Raw genomic sequence first — 16,187 nt, 5'->3', positions numbered from 1 at the left:
AAAAGGAAGACCATTGGTAAAGAGGCAATATCCAGTGGCTTCATCAGCAATGTCTCTTGCTTCTATTTTAAATGTCATGCTCAAGACCTCTTTTGCATGTGCTAACCTATTCTTCATCATCTTCCACTTCTACTATAGGCAAGAATAAATGTTTGGAGGCTTCAACTGATTTAGTAACTGCATTTTCTTCTTTTCGGATGGACTGACATAAGTTCCTTTTGATCTTTTAACCATATTAGCCTCTTCTTGCTCTTTTATTTATCTTACTATTTGTGCAAGAGATACCCCTTCTCTCTTTTCCGTTTTCCATTTCCTTTCCTTTACCAACATGCCCATATAGTGAAGTTTAGCTCGAAAATATGAGCTTTTAAATGGTTTATTATTATATCTATTACACTTACAAATATATGACCCATCACCTGCAATCTTTGAAATTATACTAGTATGTCTCCATAAAGGAGATCCTATATCAATTTTCAATTATTGGCTCCTTGTCATCCCGCTGGACTTTTACTACCAGCCATTCTTGATTGCTTCCATATAAGAAAAATAAATTTAAATTACAAAAAACTAAGAAATTCAAGCATAGAAGTACAAAAAAAAAGAAACAAAAATATTAAAAAGAGAGCTAAACTTGTTTCTTTATTTCTTAAAAAATAATAAAATAAAATTGAAAAATATTCATCCCAGATTTGAAAAGATTCATCAAAATCGTAAAAAAATCATTAGAAGGCTCGAGAATAAGGTCAAATGCTTATCTTAGACATTTAGATCTTCTTTGTGGAAGCTATTTGGCACTCCATGAATGATCCTCTTTGTAAATAATCACTTGCCCTTAGAAATGACTAAATGGAGACCAAATGAGAAGAGAGCAAAATAAGAAACAAAATGATATGCTAACACAATGAATGGCTTGTTTTAGGGTTTGGTGAAGAAATTAAATAAAATAGTCAATATAGCACATGGCTTTAGTGAAATGCTAAAGTTGTTCAATAGTCTTGTGCTTTTTTATTTCTCGAGTGTCCGGAAGCTCACAGGGAGCATTACAGCTCCTTATGATGCACAAGCATCCATAAGGAGCTGTAGCACTCCTGTGAGCTTCCCTAAGCCTCTACCTCCGAATGCCTCCACTTCTGCATTTAGGCACTCAACAAGAGATCCTGAAAAGTTAGATAATTAAAATAAATCATTAATGAACCAAATTAGTGGAAATTTTGGAACAAAGGACATTAGAATCAATTTGGGTTTCTTACTAAAAATGATTGGCCTCTCTAAGAATCTTGTAGAACAAAGGACACTTAGTTGAAACTATAGATTCATTTGTTTCTTCATTAAATTATACTTGATCAACAAGATTGTAACGCTTCTTTGGGAAGGGGGACTTGCTTGGCAACCTTAGGCGACTCTTCTTTAATAATATTTTAGGCATAATTAGTTGAATAGTTTTAAACTTTCACGTGTTCATTCTTGACTATGACTCTGGTTCACATTTTAGTATTTTCTGCGACTTCCATTTTGAATTCAATGAATACAATTGTGGCGATAGATTTTTTCATGTATTTTTCTTCTTGTTTGTATGTGTTCCACTATTTTTAGAGATCATAATCTCTTAGTCTTGACCATATTGTGGTCTCTTCCCATTTTTGTTAGTTTGTAAGGCATTAATTTTCTAAATCTGACCTGGTCTTCTTAAGGGGAACAATATCAATGCCTAGTCTCACCTATCATGTGCATGACTTAAGTAAGTCCCTTGCAATGATGGTAATGTTTACTCCTCTATTTTATAAGACAAATACTAAAAGAAATAAACATAAAACCCACGAAATACTGAATTAAACAGATGTATAGATTTATTGTAATATCCCCCATTCCTAGGATAAAATTTAATAATAAATACTAGAAATAAATTAATGAATAAATAATAATATAATAATATTGAACTTGTAATAATCAATATACAAGTTGATATATCAAATATTAGTATTATTATAATATGATATAATAGTATATGTGTCAATATAATATTTGATAATATAATTATTACTTGTATAATAATAAATGAGAATTACATTATTATAAATATATATGAAATAATGAAAAAAAAAAAAAAAAAAAAAAACAATAATAACAATAAATAAAATATATCATAATGTATGAAGTGAATGTTATGTGGACAAAGGATATTATCAAACACTATCAATTATGTCTCTAGCAGTATATCCCTCTTATAGTTGCTGTTAAGGGAAATGTGAGTCTTTGAATTACTGGATGTTGACTCAATATGCAGATGATGGTAACAGAAAATATCAATATTAACATTATGAGCATTGACTATTAATGACTACAAAGGATAATTGATATCTCTTTTTAGACTACCCTTACTACTGCAAATGCCGTGATTCCCTGTCTTTGACCAGCTCTCATAATCTAGTCATAACGAAGGATCATTTTCAGAAATAAAATTTCTTACTAACCTTTAAGATATCGATATTGGTCAACAATCGGTATTAAGGTAAGAACCGATTAATCTATGTTTAGTGAATCATTGCAACAAACAGATTCTACCAATGATTAAACATTGTCTAAATTGCTATAAAGACAAGAAACATGACTTGCAAGGAGTCACAATCTTCCAAACAAATGGAACAGTGATACAGAAAAAGGTAAGGAGGATAGGGAGGAGACATGGTAGAACAAGTTCTATTGAATGTGAGTAGATGGAGGGAAAGCTAGAGTTTGGGTCGAACATAGATCCCATGCTTTACGCATCATAAACAGGAACTATTATTTCCGTCTTCACAGTCAATTTGCAGGTTCTATAACAGGTCAGTGCTTTTATATTAGGGCGTAGTGTTTTCTAATCTCAGCAGCATTGGGGAGCACAAAAAAGAAGTTGTACTATAGCCATCTGATAAATTACAGCACAGTCTTCAATAAGGAGATTATTCAAAACACAATCAGAAAATCCATCTAACATTAGAAAGCCAATGAGCATAACAGCGGAACATCCAGCAACAAGGACCAGTTACAATAAACACCAGGAAGCAAATAATAGAGGAATCAATTCAATATAGGCAGCATATAAAATATTTAGAGAAAATATATATTTATATATATTGTATCACTATACAGATGTTGTATCACTATACAGAAGTTGATATAATCCTTAAATCATACATAGTACAAGATTCATATAGATACAGTGAATTCTATTGCATATCAACCTATCCAGAGCTATTCTATAGATCCAAATTTCACTTCAATTATTCACATCACTGCCCTCAAACTTATACGTTTGGAGAACATAAGAAATCTACAACTGATCATCAATCTAATCTCTGCATGGTATTAACTTGTCATCTGTGAATACTAAAAACATACACCCTTTGCAATTGAAATTTGCAGTAAAAGTCCTCAAGGCTGTAAAGGGGACATTACATTTATTCATATGAAATTCTTCCAAAGATGCAGACTAAGGATGAACAGTTATGTATCAAACATTTTACCTTGTCTACAAGAATTGAATTTAAAGGGCTTCCAATAGTTGTCAGTTAAGACCAAGCTATTAGAAACTGCTACAATTAATCATGACAATTATCAAAGCTGACAAGTAATAAAAAACCAATTATAGGTTTATTTTACCTTAACAAAATAATTATCATAATCTAAAGCCAAAAGGTTTTCCTTTGAACTATGCTAATGGTTGATCCAGTTTTGAACAGATTGTTGAATCGGCTTGATTTTGAACATAGGAATACTATGCCTGACACATATGGTAAAAGAGAAACATGTGTAAAATTTGTTTAGATATGATATCTTTTCTTTTTTTCATGTACTTTCGCATATAAAGACTTTACTGACTATTTTGAAACAGGTTGTTAATGATGGAGATATGGTTTTGTGGCATCAACTAGGAGTGAATTCATGGCCTACTTTTGTCATAGTGAGTCCGAATGGAAAACTTTTAGCACAGCTTGCAGGCGAGGGTCATCGTCAAGTAAGAGATAAATTTCTGTAGCATAAATGATATTTACTTATTTACTGACTTATCCTATTACCTGTTTTATTTCACATGGTTTCACATTGGCAGATTTTAATTTTCTTCTCAGGTTAACCATAACCCATGCACTTCTTTAGTAACCCCTAATTTAGATAGATGGCATATTTTGTGAACCTGCTCATTCTTCTTTTTGATAATGAAATACCTAAACACTCACACACACAAAATTGAGCACTTTGTCTCAGCTGAGTTGGCAGAAAGCAATAGCTGGTTACAAAACAACTTTTAAATGTTTGATTCCCAGTATAGGAAAGAATAGAAACATATATCAGAAAAAAGAAAGAGAACAGTAGAAAATCAATGTTAATGAGTTAAAGTCTGCAGAATGCAGCAGCAAAGCGAGAAAAATATATTCCCGAAAAATCATTTTAGGACTGAATTCTCACTTCAAAATAAAGGAAAAGTAGAAGAAGGTTTATCCTGGTACTTGTATTTCTTGTGAATCTAGGGAAGCTGACTAAGCATGCACATCCTATGGGGCATGGTTTCCTTGTGAAAGTTGAAATGGTAAAATTATTTAATGACAGCTGTTATTCTTTGGTGTTTCCATGGACTTTTGCTATGCTATTTCTGGCAATTCCCTCAAGTTTTAATCAACCAATTGTCTCTAGACTACAGTGGAATTGTTGAAAATTCTGCCTTAGAATGTTGAGATGTACCTGCTTCTAAAAATGCATTTCTGCAGAAACACTCGGCCCTCCTTTCACTAGTTAATGTGAGAGAGCAATACTTAGATCCAAGTGGATACACTTTCAATCAGTCTTTGAGTTGGTGTTGGTTTTTATCACTATTTCCAATTCCTAGATAGAAGTGTAGTTTAGAGGTTCTTCTTGCCCATTACCTGTTCTACGAGTAAGTGGATTCTTTCCTGAAACAAGAGGAAATAATATTGGTAACACCCTTCAAAAACCTCTTAACTTCTTGCTTACCTTGAGTTGATCCAAGGAATAGTGAGAAGGGGGAGCCTTCCCTCCAAGGTAGGAGAGAGTTTTTCTCACATGCCGTGGCTGGTCATCTTATATTGTAACTGAATTTGAACAAACCGTTGGTTGCAAAAAATCCACCCAACAATACCTCATACCTGAAAAACATTACAATGTGGAGTAGCAGACATAGTTTCTATTGTTCCTTGTTTGTTTTGTTACTCTGACCCAAATCTGTGCATTCTTCTTCCTCACTATCAACAATCACCTCAATATTATGTATTTGTTTTCCTTTACCCATGCACCTGCGAGTGGTTCCCATGACTCCCTACAGTTGAAGCATAGTTTCCTTATTCTAAGTTCATTGCATTCTTTAATATCTAGCTTTTTCATTGGAGGTATGTTCTTGACAAATGGTTGCTTTTCTTTGTCCCATTTAGGTGGGGGACCCTTGTATTGACCTTTTTCTTTTGATGTTGGTTCTAATTCTTGAGACCTTTTTATAGCATTTTTAAAAATCTGTGGGTTTAATGATATGACCTGTCCCTTTAGGGAATTCGCTAGACCATCAATCAATATAACTGTTTTATGCCTCTCTGAAATTTCAATTACTAACACATCTAGTTTCTCAAATTTAGCTATATACTGATCAACTGTACCCCATTGCATGAGTTGTGTTATTTAAGACATAGTTTGCAAACTCGGACTTAGAGAGTACTCGGCAAGCCCAAAATTTTTATCTTGGCAAAAACTCGGAGAAAATTCAACAAAAACTTGACAACTTAGAAATAACTAAATATTAAATTCTTTTAAATAAGCATATTTTATTTGTAAAAATCAATTACAAAATGTATTAAATTAAAAATTTTCATCTTGAAAGAGAAAATGCATGGTTTAGTAGCAAAAACAGCATGTGAAAAACACATTCTAACCAGCATTTTACCTGCATTGACATTTTTGCCCCTAGATTTTTGTGTCTATAAAAACAAGAGAGTTAGACTTGAGAGTACTCGCCCAACAAAAAAAATGGAGAGTACTTGAGAACTCAGGGAGTACTTGAAGAGTTTGCAAACTATGATTTAAGATGTAGTTCAGGATCTTTTGTGTCAAACTAGTCAATGAGGGATTCAGTGAATTTTTGCATCATTGTCTACATGGTCAAGTCCCAAAGTTATTTGTCCTTGATGCCACCATTCATGAACTATGCTATCTAAATATAATGCAACATATTTAATAGCTTAATCCTCCAACACAAGATTCAATTGAAAGTATGTCTAACTTCTGAACCCAAGCCCTAGCAAAAGTTTTTCCAGTCCTGTCAAAGTATGGCACAGAAACCTTTCCCATCTTTCTTTGCAGTTCACTGTTACGATTTTTGGCCCTTTGTGATCTATGTTTCATTCTGACATCATAGCATTCCTTTAAAAATCATTTTAGGCCAAAATTTTTCCTGTGACATTCTCCGGTCATTCAAAATCTTGTCTTGTAACTTAGAAACGACGGTTCCCATTCTGGGTATCTGTTTCTATGTGTAAAGTTAGGCATGGATGGCTTGGTGTGAACTGTGTCTGCCATGTCTGGCTGATAATTGTTTACTGAATGATCTTCTCTACCATTTTTACCCCCATTATTTCCCCATTATTTTGGTTCTGGTTTATTGTAGCAGTTATATGTTTGATTCATTACATCACTTAACTTATTAAGATTTTCCTGTAACTCTTGTTGCCCTCTAGCTAATTCTGTAAAAATTCTGGTGTTGGAATTTGGTTATTCCCCCATAATGTTTTGGTCTTCTACTTCTAGTTCTGGAATTTATTTATTTTTTCTGAGATGGTATGTAAGGATTGGTTTACTCGTACTATTTTGACCCCAGGTTGGCAGGATGCACAATGTAAAGGCTAATGTTCCACAATGTAAACTTTTTTTGGCTGGTGGGCTGCCTTTGATACAATGTAAAATCCCAAGTTGTTTTTGTTCCAAGATAATGATACAAATACTACAGATTACAATTGAACCTCAAATCTAGATTACTATCTGAGACAATGAAACAATTGCTTTAATTCGACAATATTCAAAAGATTCCACAATCAAGTAATTTTGAACAGATATGCATATGAACTCCCATAAATTTAGGATAGAATGCAATGCATCTTTTTAATGTTGTGAATATGATGACTCGTTGCTTACTGTACATCAATTTTCTTCCTTTTGGTTTTCAATGCTCTGAGCACTTGCCATGACTAAAGTGCTTGGATGCCTCTGTGTTTGAGCAAGGCAGCTACCTCTGTGTATGACATCAACATGGCATTACTTTCTGACAGCCATAAATCATCCTATGCTGGCAATGAACGGCCTGCTAGAATTTCTGAGTACTATTCGTGCATGTATCGCCAGGTTCAAGACTACCTGCTGACTTGGCTATTTTGTATTAACACCCTTTGTTAGGCCACATGTCAATCCCTGTTGTGCCTTGGACTGCCATCTCTGTTAATGGTTTGAACTTTTGAATACATGACAAAATACTCTGTCTTATTCCACGCTGTGGTATCAAACTTCACTCCATTTGCATCGTGAATGTTGTCATGCCAGACAAACAAAGATGGATACTGTAGGGATGATTGCCAAATCGCGACTACAGTTTATTGGGTATGACCAAAATGCTTCTACACTCCAAACTGTAATTGCTTTTTCCTTTCCAATGCCAAACCTGAATCTCTATGCACATTCTGAAGCTCTCCGTTATTTTCCTTTAATGTTCTGCTCCAAATATGCAAGGCAATCTTTCATTGGTTTGTTGCATTTGAATCTCCATCGTTAGACGAAGTCTTTAACTAGTGAAATGACCATCTGGCCCTCAATCTGAGAGAAAATAACATTTACCAAATTCAACCATCTCTTCATTCTCAGGAATTCCTTGTTAAAGGTAATTGATTTTTGTGAATAACTTCTTTTCCCTTAAGTGAACGTTCTTAACCATAATATGAAATTCAATTATTTAGATATTAGTTAATAAGGTATTAACTAATATTTAAGTAATTAACATTACTATATTATAATTAATTATTTAAATTTAATTTATGCCATTTGAACTAATATTAAATAAATTGTTTATTATTTAGTGATTTAATAGAAACTTTATTTGGGGGACATTATATTCTTTCTCCTAACTTGTTCTGCATTAATGATGTCTTTTCTGTGGTGTAAGAAACAATTGCATACACCTTGCTTCTCAATATCTATGTCAGAATTTCTTTATGGCATTCACTACCCCATAGGCTTGGTTTTGAACATTATGTATCTCAATTCTGCATCCTTCAATGGTGAACTCATACATGCAATAGGATGCTCATCTTTCTTTTTTCTGATCTTTGAGTGAGGATAGCTGCACAAGTGTGATCTAGATGCAGTAAGTTCTAACCCTTGAAAAACAATGGTTTACAACAGAATTGTCAATTTTTCACTTTTGCATCTGATTAAAAGAAAATTATCTTCAAGAAAGAGATGGTTACTTGAATGCGAAATTAAGATTCCCACCAATATTTGATGCATATTGCTGCTCCAAAATGCCAGAAGACCTAGTCTTGTATGTTCTTTCGAGATAGGCTGCATTATTTATGATCAGATGATGAAAGCTGTACTCCTTATCCTTAGCTTGTTTGATAGATCTTCCTCCTTTTTAGTAGGCAAAGGCCTTTTCGTTGTTCTATTTTATTATGGCCCATGGGATTTTTTTCCCCTGATGAGTTTCTCAGAGCTTGCCATTTAGAGTTTGATTTGTAAGGTCTTATATAATTTGTATGAAATGGTCTATCCATTTGCTTATTGTGATTGTCAAACCTTAACTTTGACCTTATTGGAATCTTGTTTGCCTTGTAACATAGTGTAGAGGATTATTTTGGGAATTTTATTGTTGCTTAACTCTCTGATGCAACACTCTTTGATGCAACACTCTTTGATGCAACACAATGTGCCATCCTTTAGCCATGAAAGTTTTGTGGGATTTCTCATCTTCCTAAATGGCCCATAACTATTTGTTTTTCACAATTTTTATTCACAATAGAGCATAGCATTAATCAATTTTAAACATATATCATATTATTATTATCAAACCATACATTTTAATTATTACTTATTTAATTATTTAATCATTTAATATCTTTTTTGGTTGGTAATAGATAATTTTTATTAATTTTAAAAGAAATTACATAGAAACTACCTGAGTCTATCAACCTGCCCATGACTAAGTGCTTACCGACCCAATACCTTGGACTATGACTAACAACCTTGTTATCCCAAAGTACATGATTAACAATAACAATACTCCCCAAGTAGAGCTTCTCACTAACCTACTACATTAACATCTTCTTGTAGAGCGTAAACACAAAAATCTAACCTCATTCATGACAAAGTGGGCTACATAATAGAAAATAGAAACAAAAACTGACCCATGGCTATCAAACTCTAAAAATTTTCACTCCATGCAAGGCTTGACCTTGAGCCCTGGAAAGATGGAGCCCTCGGGAATAAGCATTTGTCCTTTAGTGTCAATGCAAGCCTTCTTAGTGTTCCTTGGCTCTACAACCTTTTTGCATTTTGCCTTTTCTAACTCTAGCAACACTTCCATAAGCATTTCTTAACCACAACGAACCTCGTTGATGTGGATTTCATTCCTCAACGTGGTCCTACTCATCACAAATGGCTTAAAACTATTTGTAGTACTCTCTATCATTCTCCACAACCCATTTTTCATTCTTAGCACAACTGTTGGCTCTGCCAACCCTACGATGAAGAGCATCCATCTTATCACTGGGGCTTGACACAATTTTGCATTGCCTGTAGGGCCTCCTCCCTCTACCAACTTGAAAACCCCAAATTAGAAAGGCCAAGGACATGTCTACATTAGTTTGAAACCCGTGCCTTGTCTTGATGAATTCCTACTCAAGAATCAAAGCAATGCATTGTCGAAATCTTAGACAATCAACAAGAAAAACACCCTTCAATCTCTTTATCTTCAACGAACCTGGAAAAGTTTGCACTTGATTATAGGTATGGAGAGTGAAGTTACCCTCCATATTTTTTGAAAACCCACACAACATTAAAGCCTACAAATCACACTTATAGCCAATTTTGTTTGGCGTCCACTTGTAGCCAATTCTGTTCGACGTCCACTTGTAGCTCTTTATCTTCCACCAAAAACCTAGCCAAGCTTCCTTTGGATGCTTCTTAACCTAGTTCCGATACAAATAATGATGACCTCCACACCATTCAAGTTTGAGTTCATCATAATGGCTTGACATAGATATTACATTAATTCTTTCGTTTTGCAGTTACTCCTTGTCATCATTAGTTCAAAGGCTCATTCCAATAGCCCAAGGCTACTTGAATTAGGAATTAGAAAAGCCCACGTGAATAAATTCTTGGGTTGAAGAAGTTCAAACGCCCCATACCATATCCTCCATATTCAATGTCTTCCAATGTCATTCCTAGACTCTGCACTCGATTCATCAAATTCTTCTCCTTTTATGTTTCAAAATTCTTCCACTAGTATTTCTCTATCCTTTTCTTTCAGTGTTGCTCCTACCTTTGATAGATAATCTTCTACCTGACTACCCTCTCTCTTTATATGAGTTATTTTAAACTCATCAATGTGTCCAAGTAAAGATTCTATCCTTTGAATGTGTTTGTTAATATACTAGACACTTGATTCTCCCTTGATGATGCCATTTATGATAACCAATGAGTCTCCTTCCAAATGGAGCTTTGAAATATTCATATCGATAGTTATATGAATTGCTAACAAGGTTTCTTGAGCCTCTTGTCTCATTGTCAGTCCCTTCCACTATACATTTTGTTCCTATCATAAGAATGTTTCCATTGCAATCTCTCACCACATAATCAGCTCTTGGTGGATCCAGGTTGCCCTTTGAGGTCCCATTAGAGTTAATTTTGATCCACCCAGGATCCAGAGGAATCCAAGTCACGTATTTTGCCCTATTATCTTGAGGATTTACCCTCACCAAGCCTTGAACACACCTTTAATTATTGTAATATTATATTTATAATTTATTCACTACTAGGAACCATATTTTCATGTAATTATTTATTGAATTTGATCTCAGAAATAGGGGACATCCCAAACCAATAGATTGTCCTTGGAAATACTCCTGTAACATTTTATTATGTTGTCGAAGCCAAGGTAATCAATTGAGAGCAAAATATGTTCTTTTTAAAGAAGAAAGGAGAAGAATAGAGCAACACAAGTTTGAAAGTCATTTTCCTACCAAACCTCCACGCCCTCCTTTTGGTCTCTTTCTAATTTATTTTCATCTACTTACGTCTCTCTTCCTAGGTGTTCACCCTCTTAGCATTTTTAAGCTGCATCTTTTAAACATTTTTGCCATTAACATTGGTTGCCCACTTTCCGAGGTATAATATTAGCCTCGTGTCCATGAAATATGTTGGCCCCCTTTTTAAAACAATGTTGTCTGACTAGGACAAGGTGTCCTTTTTCAAGAAGCTTAAAAGAAACATTTTTAAAGATTAGTAAGGCTAATTAATCAAATATTTTTTTGAAACCTTTTAATCACCAAAGATATAAATAGAAGCTTTGCACTACTAAAAAGCTGGTGGCCCATTGAATTACTATAAATAGTAAGTACTCAAAATAGCTCCCAGCTTAAACTAGAAACCTCGCTGGAAAGCTTTGGAAACTCCTATACAAACTGAACCGGAACACAAAATCCCTTATTCCAGACAACATAGCCTATTGGGACTTGGAAATAGTCTAATGGATTAACCATTTGATCAAGTGCAAAGAAAGAACATTGCAATAACACTAGCATGTTGTAACAAAAGAGGAACTCAAAACCCTAAAAGAGACAAAATATTGCATGCTACAAGAAAATGTAAAACAACATTCTTATAAAAATACAGCAGGTTATAATAATTTAATAGAATACTTATAGTTAATTAGAAAGAAGGTTCTGTTTTCATGACAGTAGTAACTGCAACATTTTGGGATCAAGCATCTACTAAACTAGGAACTACACCTTTTTTGTTGTTTCCAAAAGTCGGTACCTTATATACACCGCATTTTACTTTGACTTAAAAAATGTGGCTTTATTGTATCTTGTATATTGTAATCCATCATGTTACATCAAGAGATTTCATGTTTTGAAGGATCTTAATAAATGGTTATATTCAAAGATATGTAGGGTAACATGAAATGGTAAATGACACATTTGCTGGTTAACTCTTAGTTGAGTTCAAGTTTTTATATATTTTCTTTTCAGTTATTGTTATTATTTAATTGTAATACTATAATGAAATGAAAAGTTGTGATTTTGGTTCTTATATATGTTATTCTTACAGTTTAAACATTTTTTTAACCTTTGTTTTAGGATCTAGATGACCTGATGGAGGCTGCTCTTCAATTTTATGGTGAAAAGAAACTTCTAGATGACCGGCCAATCCCGGAAGTCTTAGAGAAGAACAAGGATACTCGACTTCTGATGTCACCTTTAAAATTTCCTGGAAAATTGGCAGCAGATATCACTAATAATCGATTGTTTATATCAGACAGCAATAACCATCGCATTGTTCGTTCCTTGCATTCGTCTAACTTTACACACATAATATTGAAAAGAGTTTTTTTCTTTGCTTAAAGGATTTTTAAGAAATGTCTATGGAAGAATCTTAAGAAAAGGATTCAATCTTCATGTTCACATATGATTTCTAGTTTAGGGTTCTTCACTTAAATACATTGGGTTTTATCATACTAGGGTTTGAGTAATTCAAAATTTAGTTCAAGATTAAACTTCAAATGAAAAAGAAATTTGTAAGAAGTTAATGGTTTGTTGGAAAGCCTATTATAATGGAAAGATGACATCTTTCTTTGATGGACACTCAAGGTCGTGACTGATTTGGAGGGGAATTTTATTATGCAAGTTGGAGGTAATGAAGAAGAGGTTCTAAGGGATGGTTCATTTGAATATGCGACTTTCAACCGTCCTCAAGTAAGTTATCAGAGAAATGTAGCCTCTTTACCTTTCTAAAATACTATAAAACTTTTCTATGCACAGTCTCTGGATAAAACTAAAAATGATTTTAATATGATAGTACAGAGAAATGCATTTATCATATTTGTTAGATTTTTCAGTAGCTTAAATGTTTGTACATATATATCATCTTGCTGCCTTTCTACGTGTGCTGTACATCTTCCGTAGGAGAAGCACAGACACACGCAAAGAAAATTACTATGCACCCATCACAAACTAATTGCCGTGTTAAAATAAGGGATTATTTTGGGTGGTGATGAATTGAGCTTTGAAAACTACAGTGGAGTAAACCAAAACATAAAAAATTGTATTACTACACTCTAGAAAGGTTCATTATTTACAATTAACAAAATAGTTGGATTGTGACAATCTTCCATTGAAAACAATTGTGAGATAGGGAAATATTTTAAAACATACACATAACAGAGTTTCCAATTAGGAAAGACGCTATAGGGGGAAAGCATAAATTTGTAAAGTTTGTGAAAATAATAGGATTGCAAATTCGGTCTACAACTCTTAGTGAATGTGAAAGACAGCTAAACATTTTCATCTGCAGCGTCTTGATTAAAGAACATTCCAACATATAAACCATATGACACCACTGAAGATGATTTAACTAATTAATAAATCCTATACAGCCAATGTCAAAATACAAATGCAACAATATTGGGATCACTTAATTTTATTGTAATGAAAGTGGAAAAATATGTAATATGCTAAACGAATTGCAACCCAATTTTTGGCATTTATTTCATCCACTCAGCTTTGAAGGTATTTTGTCTAACAGTTGGCACACTAACTGATGGAATTCTTTACCATGCCAATTAACAAGTAGTTTGCATACTATATGAAAGGTAGAGCACTTATTTCTAGAGTTTAATGTTTCGGATTGTTTGGTCATTCAATATGTATTTCATGACAACACAAAAATGTGAAAAGATATTTCCATTGAACGAGTGAGATATGAAGTCTGAGTTTGGACAGAAACAGAGAATAATCATTAAATCGGACTTTTTTGGGGTCAAACTCTGCTTATAAGAATGTAATATTTTGATCATGAAATTATAACATTTCAAGGCATAGCAACCAGCATCTATATATTGAGTATAGGGCTGAATAAAACCCCATCTAGAAGGTAAGATTCATGGCATACGTGCTAACAGAGTTAGGAGATCATGCCAGACTATAGATTTCTGCGCCAATGAAGATAAAGCTATCACTATAGATGTTAGCAGCTAGCAAGCCACACCGTACACACCATTAAACCTTTTGTTTAAGCCAAACAAATATATATTATAACATTAGTGTAAAATATGAAACCTCCATGATCTGCAATGCTAATATCTCACCTGCATTCAGGCAGCAATCTCATGCCCAAAGGAATGCTTGCTAGGATATAAGATGCCATGCCGAGTCAATTACCAATGCCAAAACAATTGAAAATAAGCCTCCAATTTACACTCACATATTTATGCATCTCTCTCTCTCTCTATATATAGATAGATAGATAGATATAAACAATTCATTTATTTTCTATAAATGAATAAGTTGCAAGTGGTCATTATATTATTGTTACTAGGATATGTTTTTACAATTCTCTTAAACAATTTTAAATGTATTTAATTGTGAATTGGATTTTTATGTTTGCAGGGCTTAGCATATGATCCCAAGAAAAATACATTGTATGTTGCAGATACAGAAAACCATGCTTTTAGGTATATATGTATCTCAAATTCTGCTTATTTATTTTAACAGGAGAAGCAATCCATTTCTTCTTAAAATGGTGGTTTACAATCAATAACTAGTGCATCACTAAGCAGTCAAATTTTTGGATCTATTTATCATTAACTTTGTGTGATAAGTATACCATTTGTGAGCTTTTCTTTCATTAAGGCTCGAAGATAAGAGTGAAATATTTTGAATATATTTCACAAAGATTATGTTTTCTATATTTAGGGTTTAATTTAATCAACCGTACACTTATAGCACAAAGTTAAGGTTGAACCATTATTCTGTCATACAAGTTTTGGATGCTTGTATACTTATCACTGTTCTGTCATTCTCTGTGCCCCAGGATGGCAGGATATGTTGCTCTGATACACTGTCATATGCTGCCCTATTTTGCCTTTTTTTAATGTGTTTTGCAATGGTTTTGAGATGACAAATAAGGCACAGATGATAAGCTAACTTGCACCAAATAAACAACCCAGATATATGACAATATTTATAAACACATGTAACTAAGAATCCCATTTTTAAATTTCAGATCTGATAATAAAATTTCCTCAAATGCAAGAGTGATCCAAATCATCAAATAACATTACATATTTATTTCAAACACACCCAGAAAATGCAGCATTGAAATAACTTGAGGTATTCAAAAAACACTCTCAAACTGGATGCCATATGTTTACTCTCATGGGGTAACAGAGATTAATTGCATACTGGAAATAAAATATTTAACACAGAATGTAAAGAGAACACAAGAGTATTATATTCATTGCTTGGTTACCATACACAAACGTATTCCGTACAACCATGTCCCGTTTAAAAGGAATAATGCATACATATAGTGTCTGAGACGAACCATTGCACTCGTGTAACTCCCTTGGGTAGACCAACTGTCTAACTACCCATTTTCCCGACAACATCATCACCTCCCAAAAGAAAAGGTTGTCTACCGACGACTTACAAAATTGGAGACAACTACTAAGTACACCAAAAACATAGACTAAGAGGGAGGAGGGTGCATCCTTGAAGTGTCCACTATCCTCTGTAGCTCATAGACTTGGTCAGTGCGGATGCATAAATCTTTTTGTGTCCTCAAATTGACCTCCACAAATTCCTTCAGCAAAAGTGTCGTCTCCATAGCCTGTTCTTCCTTCTGTGCATAGGCTGCCCTACTCGCCATCACTTCAGCTTTGGCCTCCGCTAACTCCTTTTTGGCCCTTTCATTATCCTGTAAGAGCACTGCTCACTCTGTTACCCAATCCGCCTGCTGCTTAGCCAACTGATTGGCTAACTCCTCTCGAGACTTTGCCTTGACCTCTATGGACCTCTCAGCTGCTGCTCTATTGGCTTTTGCACGTTGTTGAGCATAGTAGGCGCCTATATACGCCTCTACTATCTCACAGGCAAGCCTCTCCA

General features: G+C 34.0%; 1 protein-coding gene across 1 annotated transcript in view; it reads left to right on the top strand.

Moving 5' to 3' along the window:
- LOC149553031 (haloacid dehalogenase-like hydrolase family protein) overlaps positions 1–16,187 on the top strand; it is a 381,367-nt gene that overhangs the window by 120,866 nt on the left and 244,314 nt on the right. The window contains exons 15-18 of the mRNA XM_089788543.1: positions 3,875–3,997; positions 12,384–12,581; positions 12,894–12,998; positions 14,691–14,755. Of these exons, the coding sequence (XP_089644669.1) occupies positions 3,875–3,997; positions 12,384–12,581; positions 12,894–12,998; positions 14,691–14,755 (491 nt within the window). The remainder of the gene's footprint in view (positions 1–3,874; positions 3,998–12,383; positions 12,582–12,893; positions 12,999–14,690; positions 14,756–16,187) is intronic.

This window comes from Cupressus sempervirens, chromosome 6, assembly GCF_028749045.1.
Source record: "Cupressus sempervirens isolate cs-2001-9-10 chromosome 6, ASM2874904v1, whole genome shotgun sequence".
In the NCBI taxonomy this organism is placed as follows: domain Eukaryota; kingdom Viridiplantae; phylum Streptophyta; class Pinopsida; order Cupressales; family Cupressaceae; genus Cupressus; species Cupressus sempervirens.
This window is presented reverse-complemented; position numbering and strand designations above follow the sequence as displayed.